General features: G+C 43.0%; 1 protein-coding gene across 1 annotated transcript in view; it reads right to left on the bottom strand.

Annotated features, from left to right (window-relative positions):
• Positions 1-12123, bottom strand: part of LOC107106402 (dedicator of cytokinesis protein 1) — a 288943-nt gene that overhangs the window by 95598 nt on the left and 181222 nt on the right. The window contains exon 13 of the mRNA XM_015406534.1: positions 794-883. Coding sequence (XP_015262020.1) covers positions 794-883 — 90 coding nt within the window. The remainder of the gene's footprint in view (positions 1-793; positions 884-12123) is intronic.

Genomic DNA, 12123 nt, shown 5'->3' with positions numbered 1-12123 from the left:
TCCCACAAACACACCCATAGCATCTCCCCTTTTCCTGCTTCCTTCTCTGATTCTTTTTCTCCAACCAACCTACCTTTGGAGACTTAAAGCAGCTTATATCATTGTATCACCTCCACTGTGTCTCCTACAAGTCTCCTGGTGGTTGTTGCCAGGCCTGGTCCCTTGAGTCTTCCCTCAAAAGCCAAAAAAGCCCTGAAAATGCCCCTTGCCTTTTACTAACAGCAACTAAGGCTAGAAATTCTGTTGTGGTTGCCTATCAACAGCCATTGCGAGCATTTGTTTCTGAAAGCTATGGTGCTGTTTCTATTATTTTGTGGGGTTTTGACCCTCCAGTGTATTTTTTATAGATTTCAGATTTTTCTACAAACCTGGGGGTTTTCTCAGGTTTGTCAAAAGATTGGTCTTGTCTGTTCATGGCTCCAGTCTCCAAATTTAAGCACACATAGATGGGGCCATGCTGAGAATTAGATAATGATGATGATATGTAGTTACAAGTAGCAATGCCAGTAGCGCTTGAAAAATGACTGCACTTTGAAATCAGTCCCCTTTAAGTAGTGTTTTGCTTGAGGATAAGAAAAGCCCACTGATTATTGTTACTACACACACATTTCTTTGTTAAGTTCTCCAATTAATCAACCAGCAGTCAACAATTTTCCAATAGGATCCACACATTTTCCTCCTGATTCAAGTTAGAAAACAAACCATATATGAAAATGTGAAAAATGGAAATGCAAAACAAAAAGAAACAAGAAACAGTGTATGCTAATTTACAATGATCTGAAAAGGAACCTACCAGTAGTTCACTGAGTTGTTCATAATCAAACATTTCATTTTCGTACTGTTCGGCAAGTTCTTTGCCCAAGGCAATGGCTTCTTCCCACATCTGTTAAAATACAACTGAACTTCAGTCAAAAAATTACATTTTAGGGAGAAAAAGTCTTTATTTTTAAAAACAATCACCAACTCTAGAAATATATTTATATTGCAAACAGAAGAAAGTAATTGTGTGTATATTGCAACAAAGCAAATATTATGTAATAGGCCTTCCACATATTTTATTTTTTATTATAGCTCCTCTTCAGACCTTTAAAAGTTAGCTACTGGTTTCATAAACTCAAAATTTATTCCAAGAAATCTTAAGAATGGAAATCTGCTTTGGTAATCTCTAACAACCCCTTCCTCCCCAAGAAAATCAATAATCTACAATATACCATCTTTTTAGGTAGGGAGAAGCTGACATTATTTTGCACATTCAGCTTGCCTCTTCTTCACTGCAGCTGTTAATAAATCTTTTGTTTCTTATGTGTACATATAATTCTACGTCATTTACACACCTCTACACAAAACATATGCAAAAAAATGAAAAAAAGTACATATATATGAGAATATCTAGAGAGAGAAAGAGAGAGAGAGAGAGAGAGAGAGAGAGAAGCTAGCAAAACAATAAAGACTTGCAGGTTTGTTTTTGCCAATGGAGAAGCAAAATGAAAACCAAAGAGAATCAAATCAGGTGTCTTTCACAATGTGGTTTCACTCCTATTTTTCAGGTGTTTATTTAATATCCTGTCTTTTTTTTCTTAAATGAACCTCCAAGATAGTAGGGCTAGGGAGGCTACTTAGAAACATTCAAAATAAGATGTAACTGGAGTGGTGGTGATGGTAAGATGCCAGAACACTAGAGGACAGAGGGTGAATGGCTGTCTGCCCTGTAGGTGACACCTTGTATATGTACAGACGTTATATATATGATGCCTCAATTCCATACATTAGAAATACACACATAGCAAGAGTACCTAAGCATAATCTAAATAATATGGTACAACAGCCTAATTTTTCCAGAGTACCAGCAGCCACTGGTGGCTCCCCTCAACGGTGTGGTTACCATGTAACTACGGTTTTTACACATTTTAAAAATTACACTGGTGTATTCATATTTCTAACACCAGTTTTAGTCAGTTGTAGTGAAAATGGTACAAAGGAACTTGAAGTGGCACAAAGGAAGCAACGTAAGTTAAAGTAAATGCCTTCCATATGCAGCAAGCTACTTGTCTCTTCCATGCACCAACTGTGTCCCAGGCCTTTTGTGTGAAACAGAGCACATAAAAACATAAGAGCTTTGCCAGATCAGACCAGTAGTCTGATCTCGTCCTGCATTCTCTTCCACACAACTGCCAACCAGTTGTCATGGAGGGCCAACAAACAATTTCATAACATCAGCATTTAAAGGTTTGCTGCCTCTGAATATGGAAGTTCCCTAGCACCTGATGACAGGACGGCCAAATTTGCATGATTCTATCCTCCCCCCCCTTTTTGGTGAAATCTTATAAACTAGCTTCCTAGTTGATCAGCCAATTATTTGATAGGTCCAATTTATGTCAAAAGCATAAGTGGGCTGGAGGTAGAGTTGCCAGCTCCAGGTTGGGAAATACTTGGGAGTTTTGGGGGGTGCAGCCTGAGGAGGGTGGGGTTTGGGGAGGGGAGGGGTATAATGCCATAGTGGCCATTTTCTCCAGATGAACTGATCTCTGTCACCTGGAGATTAGCTGTAATAGTGGGAAATCTCCAGCCACTGCCTGGAGGTTGACAACCCTATCTGGAGGCTTCTGTGGTGCTACCATACTAGTGCAGAACAAACCCTAGAAGAGATGGCTGTCTATCTCCAAAAGTGGTAATGGTCAGTAATATGCTAATGCTCAGACTATAACCCATAAGAGATACGAATATCAACTGCTGCCACAGAAAGGGATCAGGGTACACACTGTGATTACTAGGCTACTGCTCAGCTGTCCATGGCTTGTATTTGCTCTGCATGCAGAGTGTCTCGTGTTCAGTCCCCAGCATCTCAATTTAAAAGGATCTCCGTTATCAGGGCTGGAGAAAAAACACTTTCCCTGGAAACCTTGGAGAGCTGCTTCCAGTGATATCAGATGATACTGGACATCATAGTATGTTCACAGGTCCAAACTGCTGGAGGCTGGGAGTTGAGATATTTTATTTGTTCCTTTTGCTGCTATATGTTCCCTTTATTATATAGCTCCACTTCAGCAGATTCATAACACTTTGAACAAGCCTTTTGCCTGTTTCAGTTCAACTCTTCATAACTTTACTTTGCATCAGACAACAAGTTTTATTTCATATGTCCACAGCTGATAAGCAATAGCATTTTGAACAGATTAAAATGTTGATGCAAAGAAAGGAATGTTTTGTTGTTGTTGTTGTTGTTGTTCCAGAGTTGTGAATTTAAAGACAGTGAATACAGAGGAGAGAGCAACCCAGTGTAATCCCTGCACTGTTTCTTCACCATGCTTCAAAACACAAACAGGACCAGAGTTATATATTTTGAAAATGTATTTGTCACCTTTGTACTAAAAAATAGTTGAAGCAGCCAACTGCAATCCATCAGTAAAACTAGAACTCAAAATGATAAAATATTTCATAGTAGCATCTTAAAAGTCTTTAGCGCAAGACCGATCAAACTAATCAATTAATATGAAAGCCTCCCCCACCGCAGAGTACAAGTCTTCCAATTGTTCTTGAAGGACAAAACAAAATATATCAACTGTATCCCTAGGGAGAAAGAGCTAATCAAACTACAGGCAACAACTCTGTCATCATGGATATCCACTAATCTGACATTTGATAACAAGGGCTCCTAGACCATTGGCTGACTTTAGATTCCAAACAGAGTCACATGTGAGGAGTTAGTCCATTAGGTACTTAGGACCCAAGCCATTTAGGCCTTTAAAAATAAAAACCAAAACATAAACAAACAAATACAAAGCAGAGTAATAAACTAGGCCTGGAAACAAATTGAAACTGGGGACAGTTGATGGAGCATCGGCGTTATATTTTTAGCATGACAGGTTCTTGTCAAATGCCTAGCTGCTGTGTTTTTGGACAAAGTGAAGTTTTTGGTCTGAAAACAAAGGAGAATTCATAAAGCTACCTCACCTTCAAAACTATCCCCTCTAGGATTCTGTGAGCTCTCAGTGCCTTAAGTAGTTCATCCTCCTAACGGAACCAGTTGCTCTCAATGTTTTGTACCACCTGAAGCATTGCATAGCTATTATATTGATAATTAGGTGTTATCATTCACTGGTCTGTTAAAGTCATATTTTTCTGTGTATTGGAGTCCCCCCATGTATATGAGGTGCCTACCTTGCCTGTGGGTTGTCCAGTTTTGCTGCTTTTGTGATTGGAATAACGTCTGCCACTTTGAATTTATTTATTTATTTCAATTGAAAGCATTTCTCTGCTGCCTTTTGAACTAACTCAGGTGGTGCGATTGCACACAATGCAGTTTCTACACAGCTGGTCAGGGATACTTTTTTTTTTTTAATATGGAACCAGGCACAAAATGCACAACACCAAAAAAAAATGTGCTTGACCAAAATATTGTTTGTGCAGTTCAAAAACAGAAGTCATGCAACGGTATGGTATGTATGTTTGGTAGTACAATACAGAGGCTGCGGTCACACAGAGCATTAGCCATGCTACAGAGACGGAAGATAGGCGGATTTTCCAGACGCGATCACACCGCAACATCTGGGACGCGAAGAGCTCCCGTGGCTAACCCGAGGTTTCCTGCCGAAGATGCGGCATAAAAAACTAGTACCTCAGAGGTACTAGTTTCCGGAAACTGCGGGGCAAGGGCGAGCATCGCATCGTGTATCCGGTGGTAGTTCTGGCGCCTGCCCATGTCCCGTCGCAAAAAGGGGTTTTGCCCCAAGTCTTCACGGGATGCACACAAGCACCCAACGGCGCATGCGCACACTTCGGTTTACAAAAAAAACAACCCTGTTTGCCACGGCAGCGGCGCCTAGCCATTGCTGCTGTGATTGCGCCACGCTGCTTCTTTTCCACGCCGCAGGATTGTCGTGTGATCAGCACCTCCCCCGAACCACGGGACGTGGCTGGGATGTGTGATCCGGCGGCCACGCATTAGTTTGCTCTGGGGCAAACAGCCACGCTTCCCCCCCGCATTTTCCGGCCCGTGTGACCGGGGCCAGCGTATGGTAGCTGATACAAAGTGAAAGGTAAAGTGAATATTCTTTGCTGTAGAACCCCAGATGCTTCTCCTCCCTCTGCTGCGAAGATTGTCCCCCTGCAGAAGCTACTGGTACTTTCCACAGAGTTCATCAATGATTCCACAGAGTTCATCAATGATTCAAAGATTACAGAAATCTCCTAGCACATGGGGACCTTTTCCTTGACAAATTATATGAATCTGTCAATATTCTGGTAAGGGTGGAGATGCCAGAAAATATCCAGTATGACATTCTAAATAAAACTTTATTGGGGCAAAGCTATCTAAATGAAACATTTCTGTATGTTTTCTTTTCTATGTTTCTTAGGTTTTTTTACATCCTTCTCTCCAAATAAAGTTTTGCTTGAGTTCATGATACTTTTAACGTGTAGCTTCATGTAACACCATTTGACATCAGTGCTTCATATTCCCAGTTCTGAGGACTTTCCTCCCACTGTAGACAGATTTCTAAATGCCATGGAATGTGACTGTAAGCAACAATGCATATGCACACTTGCAAGGATAATGCACGGGTGTGTTGTAGCAGCAAATGCTACACATATGAATTACATCATTGTGGAATACCAGATTCTCCTTTTAAAAAACTTCTGTGTCTACACAGGAGATCTCCAAGAATTAAATGTAAATCACTCCAAATGATTTGAGGAGCAGCAGGGTTCATGTTTAATCAATTAATTAATACGTTCTAGCATTGGCAAGTTTTTACTACCAATCATTAAAGAAAAAAGGTACTCAATGAAGTCCTGTGAAATCTCTGGAAATGTTTCCTGTGATTACCACAGTAGATTTATTTGAGAAAGGGCTGGTGGACTGTCACAAGAGCCTCTGATAACCGAAATCTATAAATATTCTTAAAAGTCAATAATGCCCAACAATCTGAACAATCTGCTGCCTTTCAGATTTCCTGGTTTGGAACTTTTCCCAGCTTTGCTCAGGACATAGCAAGTCATCTAGAGGAATGAGTTGTAGTGGGCAGAAAGCACCAGTATGTAGCATTTTGTCTGAGGTATCTTTTTAAAATGGGGGGGGGGACCCCACCTGATTTAGTGAAACCAACTAGCAATACTACAGTGAAAAATGCCCTTCGTTTTGCTAAAAGTGTGAGGAATCTGTATGGGGTACAAAAAGCTTCAACATACTTCTTTTAACAGGAAAGGCTCTTATCCTGAATAGTGGTCCTTTTTTCGAGAAAAACCAGTGAGGTATTAGTGCTGCAGTACAATCTCAGAGACTCAGGTTTGGATCCTGATCCAGCCATGGAAGCTTGCTGGATGACCTGGGGCCTGTCACACACTCTCAGCCTAACCTACATCACAGGGTTACAGTGAGGATAAAATGGAGGGAACGAGAACTATGTACAACATTTTGGGCCCCGTTGAGGAAAAAAGTAGGGTATAAAATAAAATAAAGATTATACTTTACACTGACGTCCTAAGTAGAATTATAGGTAAAGGTAAAGGTTCCCTTGCTCAAAAGCCAGTCGAATCCGACTCTAGGGTTGTGGTGCTCATCTCCGTTTCAAAGCCGAAGAGCCAGCGCTGTCCAAAGACGTTTCCATGGTCATGTGGCCAGCATGACTAAACACCAAGGCGCACAGAACGCTGTTACCTTCCCACCGAAGTGGTACCTATTTATCTACTTGCAATTTCTTGCTTGCGAACTGCTAGGTTGGCAGGAGCTGGAACTAGAGACGGGAGCTCACTCCGTCATGCGGCACCCCTGGGTCTCGAACTGCTGACCTCCTGACCTTCCACAGCCTGCAGTTCAGCGTCTTAACCACTTGAGCCACCGCAGCTATTAAACCCTTCAGTTAATTGTATTCTTAAAAGGATAGACGGACGTAAATCTGTTTAGGATGGCACTGTTAAAAGATTATATCAGTTAAACTCTTAAAAAGTGAAATGGAGAATTTCATTACATATACTTTAAAAAGGTTTCACAGCAGTAAAAATAAAGTCTCGGTTTCAGTGACATTGAAACTCCGCCCAGTGTAATACTAGGTGAATACATTATGTTCCAGAACAGAAATATTGGTTTAAAAAACTGTAGACTCCTTTGGGTCTAAAAAAATGAGAAGAAACTCTGAACCTGATTCATGCTTCAGCCTGGAATTGTAACATCTTTGTACAAATACATACCTTGTATTTTTGCACTCCTACCAGTTTCCAGACTCCAGGACATGCAGATGATATCCTGTTTTATGCAGGGCAGATTGCACAGTACGTACATATGCATGAACATAAGAACAGATGTATGACTGACATTCTCCAGTACCTCAGCCATCACTGCCTAGAATGAGCCAGTGATAATGAATCAAAGGGACAGCAGCACCTTCTGCAAGAAGATGGCCTTGAGAGCAGGAGCCTGGCCCTGTATCCCTCACAGCTTCTCTTCCATGTGGGTGGCCGTTGAGAGGGAGTGGCTGGAGACCAGAAACAAATGAAGGGATGCTTTGGGTGAGGGTCAGCAGTGGTTGGAGAGCCCATTACACCCACTCTGCTGGGAAGGTGATTGCAGGCCTTCAGGGCATGGCATTGGCCAACTCTTTCTGGGGGATTTGGATGTTACATGGGCCAGGGCTTTGAGCTACTTCAATTCTAGTCCATTGTTTCCTGTCGGTATAGGCTTTGATAGCCGCCTCCACCCGGTGGGGTTGGGCTGGCCCCTCACGGAACGTGATCAACATGTACCTCATTCAGGAACACACACTGACTTCAAACCATACCTTAACCACATCTGCCTCATGGTGAGGAACCTGAAATTGCACCAAGGGGTGGGCTGTGACCATAGAAAACTTGTACTTGGGAAGTGTGGGACTGTTCCTCCAGCAATTACCCACCAACCATTCCCTTTCACTCACAGCACAGCACAAGCAAAGGCCAACTCCCCAAGGCAACTAGTAGGCAGGTCTTTATTATCATGCAGTGTTTCTTCCCTAAGAGCTACCCCCTTTCACTTCCCCCGCTGGCAAGAAACTGGCGGTGCATCAATCCTTTTTGGCAGTCAGATGTCGGCAGGCAGCAGCAAGGGTGAGCCAGCCATCCTTTCTAAACATGAGCTCCCTCTCTCTGATCCTGGGCTTTGGGTGTTTGGGCTTTGAGACACTCTCACTCGCTATCAAATACAGATGATGACTGCTGTGCATGGCCAAGGCTTTTCCCAGGGCCTTGTTCTAGATTCTGGTTGGTCTTTCCAGTCCTCTCTCCCTTTCTCAGTCTCTAAACCACCATCTCCATCTTCCCAGTTGGGGTGGGCCGTGGAAACACAATGACAGATAGCTCAGTGCTCCCAGGTGTGTGGTGGGTTTGGCCCTGCCCTGCAGTCACCTTTACAGTTGGTGGGTGGATGGATGGGCCCGGGGAGACAGCCACCTGCCGTGCTGGTGACTGCTGGTTCCAGGCAGGGCAGGGCAGTGGGGGTTGGTCCTGCCCTGTAGTCATACTTACAGTTGAGGTGGATGGGCCTGGGAAGACATCCACCTGCCATGTGGGTGGCTCCTGGGTCCAGGCAGGGGGCTTGACCCTGCCCTGCAGTCACATTTACACATGGGGAGGGTAGGTGGATGGGCCATGGGAGAAAGTCACCTGCTGTGCAAGTGGCTTTCGGGCTGGGGTGGGAAAGGGCAGGAGGGTTGGCTGTGCCCTGCAGTCACCTTGAGCTGGGGCAGGTGGGGAATGCACCCAGGGAGACACAGCCACCTGGTGCACAGTTGCCTCCAAGGCTGAGGCGGGGGGGGGGGTTCACCCTGCAGTCATCTGGTCAGTGGAAAGAGGGTGGACCTGGCTAGGAACACGACTACCTGCAACAGTTCCAATGACAGTCCTGTCTGCTTCTGGGTGAGGAAGAAGGAGCCATCCTAAGGGACAACCCAGGGAGGTACGCTGTGAGTTTGCTGCCTCTAACTCACACAGGGGCCATTCTATAAACTCCAAAACACTTTCCTATGGGTGCCTTCTTTCGGGGGGCCATAACTCGGACCCCCAAGTCCAAACCACACATAACATGGATGGCATGTAGGGGAACATATCAGGGAGAACTGCTGTGAGTTTGATGCCTCTATCTTGCATAGGGTCCAGAACCCACACTTGACAATTTCCCCAAAGGCACTTTCCTGGGGGTGCCTTCTTTGGGGGGGGCATCTCTTGGAGTCCCAAGTCCCATCTACACATAACTTGGAGGGCATGTGGGGGGCATACCAGGTCTGAGTTTGATGCCTCTAGTTCACACAGGTTCCATTCTATAAACTTCAGAACCCACTCCTGACAAATCCCCCAAAAGCACTTTCCTGGGGGCACCTTCTTTGGGGGGGCTGTAACTCAGACCACCTACATCCAATCTTCAACAAACTTGGTAGGCAGGTAGAGGAGAGTCAGCTGGAGATCTCCTATGAAATTGGAGTCTCTAGGACCCCGGGGGGGGGGTGTTCTGCCACATCCTGCACTTCCCAAACTTGTTTGATTTGTCAAAGGCCATTTCAGTTCAGGTTCGGTTCAGGACTCGGCACGAACCATGAAACAAACCACTTTTCTTTGCTTCATACCCAACCCAACCAGCCACCATGTAGGCTCAACCCTCCCTTCATGTCCCAGGGGCTGGATCTCTGTGGCTGCTGCCCTGTGTTTGTCTGGTTCCCCCCATCGACCATGGCCACACTGTCACCCCCATGATGGGTTGTGGTCACACTGGTGCAATTAGTGGGTATGCTGGCATGGTCTCAGCCCCACTGCTTGATAACTGGCCTGTGCAGTTTCTCATTCAGGAATGGACCAGTGGCACTGCTGCTGTGCCGGAATCTGGCCACCTCCTTCTCAGTAGCTCTCTAATTGTACTATTTTTCAATAATTTTATTTCTGTTGGCATTGTCCTTTCTTCACTGTGTTCTTGAAAATTCCTCCCCCTTCTGCAGTATGAGCAACTACAGCTGGAAGGCAGCCACTTAGATTATGTACAAATAAAGTGAAAAAAATCTCTTTTAACATTTTGTTCCAGAATTGTTTATATAGTAATTGGAAATAATAACATTAATATACATGGACAAATTATTCTGTTACAGTATACCTGTAATTACTTGTTATTCCAGTAAAGTACAAGATGTACTTCAATTGTTGATTAGAAAATCTCTGTGGTGTTCTAATCAACAGGAATGGAAAAATTGAATAAAGAACACTCTCAGAGTCTGAGATGTAATCTGCTTTTCACATTCAATTCTGCATTAGGTTTGATCTCATCATTCTGAATGGTCGGCCCCCTTATGATTATTCCCCTTATGATTCAACTGCAGCATCCCCTGAAATGGCTAATAAACACTACCTCCACTCTATCTCTAGGGATGAATAGATTGCCTAAAATTGTTTGGTCTCCTACTGTTGCAGAAAAGGTGACCAACCTTCTGGATCCTAACATCTTAGTAGAATTCAATGTAGCTCTGAGTCAAAATGGAGATGTTACCCAAGTTTTTCAGGTTTATGATAAAACTATTAGTTACTTACTGGAATCCCTTGGAAGTCAATTGGTGCCTCGAAATTACTGTGACCAAAAAATACAGTTGGATGGTTTGATAGTGAATGCTATAATAGTAAAAACTAAATCCGTTCTATTTACTACCTTTTTAGGGAGTATAACTGGACCCACCTTCCAGATGAGTATTTCAATTTTAAAAACCAGTTACGTCAAATAGTTAAGATAAAATATAAAGAGCACACTGAGAAACAATGGGCTAACCTCCTTCAGGCTACATAATTGTCAAATGACTCCAGGAAATTCTGCGCGTTGGTGTCAGATAAACATAAAAAGAAGAGTGCCCAAATAAATGCTATCAACCCAGTTCACTGGTATGACTATTTTCTGAAGCTGTTCTATGATAATAACATAACTGCCACTAATTCCATTAACTATATGGCATCAGAATTAGATGATATTCCCCAATGGCCTCCAGTGAGACCAGAGGAAGTTATTCCACTTATTGAACAGCTAAAGCCAAGAAAAGCCCCTGGCCCAGATGCAATTCCACCTGAAATAGTTAAAATAAATCTGGACTGGTGGGTCACCTTCTTGGCAGATTTTTTTTTACCATAGTCGATAGAACAGGAATAATGCCAGAGTCTTGGACAAATGCAATACTGGTTCCCATCTTTAAAAAGGGTAATTATCAGTTACCATCCAATTACCGTCCAATAAGCCTCCTCTCTGTTATTGGGAAACTTTATGCTAGACAACTGGTTAACAAACTTGGATCTTGGATGTTAGAACAAGGAATTCTTGGTCAAGTACAAAAAGGTTTTTGTAAAGGGGAATCTACCCTATATCACTGTGTGACTCTTATGCACCTTGTTAATATGCACCTTGTTCACTGTGTGACTCTTATGCACCTTGTTAATAAGTATAAGAGGCAAAAGGGCACCAAAGTATATGCAGCCTTTCTAGATCTAAAAGGTGCTTTTGATTCAATCATAAGAGAACGTCTATGGGAGAAACTTAAGTTGATGGGGATGGAACCGAGGCTTTTGTATTTAATAACGAAGCTTCATCATAATATGACCTGCCAAGTTAGACTTAACAACATTGGTGACCTAACTGACAAAATTCCAATTAATATAGGAGTCAAACAGGGCTGACTTTTAGCGCCCTTTCTATTCAACCTATTTATAAATGATTTGGCATCCACCTTAGATCCAATCAATGATCATAGTCCTAAACTTGGCTCGATCCCCACCCCTTTACTTCTTTATGCTGATGACGCAGTGCTATTGGGCTGAAATGCCTCTTGAAGAGCTTTGTAGACTATTGCGAAAAGAATAGGCTAGTTTTGAATTTTGAAAAATCCAAAATTATGATATTTAGTAAGACTTGGAAGCCGTCCAGATGGAATATTGGAGGCCATTTCATTGAACAAGTCAAAAGCTTTAAGTATTTGGGTATCCACTTTTACTATAACACCAAATGGGTCTATCATAAAGAGAGAGCAATTGAGGCAGCGAACAACATTGCTGCGGCAATTACATGTTTCCATTATACCAGGGGTAACCAGTACGTGCTGGCGGCCCTTGAAGTTTTTAATGCCAAATTAGCTGCTCAAT

The sequence above is a fragment of the Gekko japonicus genome, unplaced genomic scaffold, assembly GCF_001447785.1.
Source record: "Gekko japonicus isolate JY-2015 unplaced genomic scaffold, Gekko_japonicus_V1.1 scaffold23, whole genome shotgun sequence".
NCBI lineage: Eukaryota > Metazoa > Chordata > Lepidosauria > Squamata > Gekkonidae > Gekko > Gekko japonicus.
Note: the sequence above shows the minus strand (reverse complement) of the source record. Positions and strands in the feature narration are given on the sequence as shown.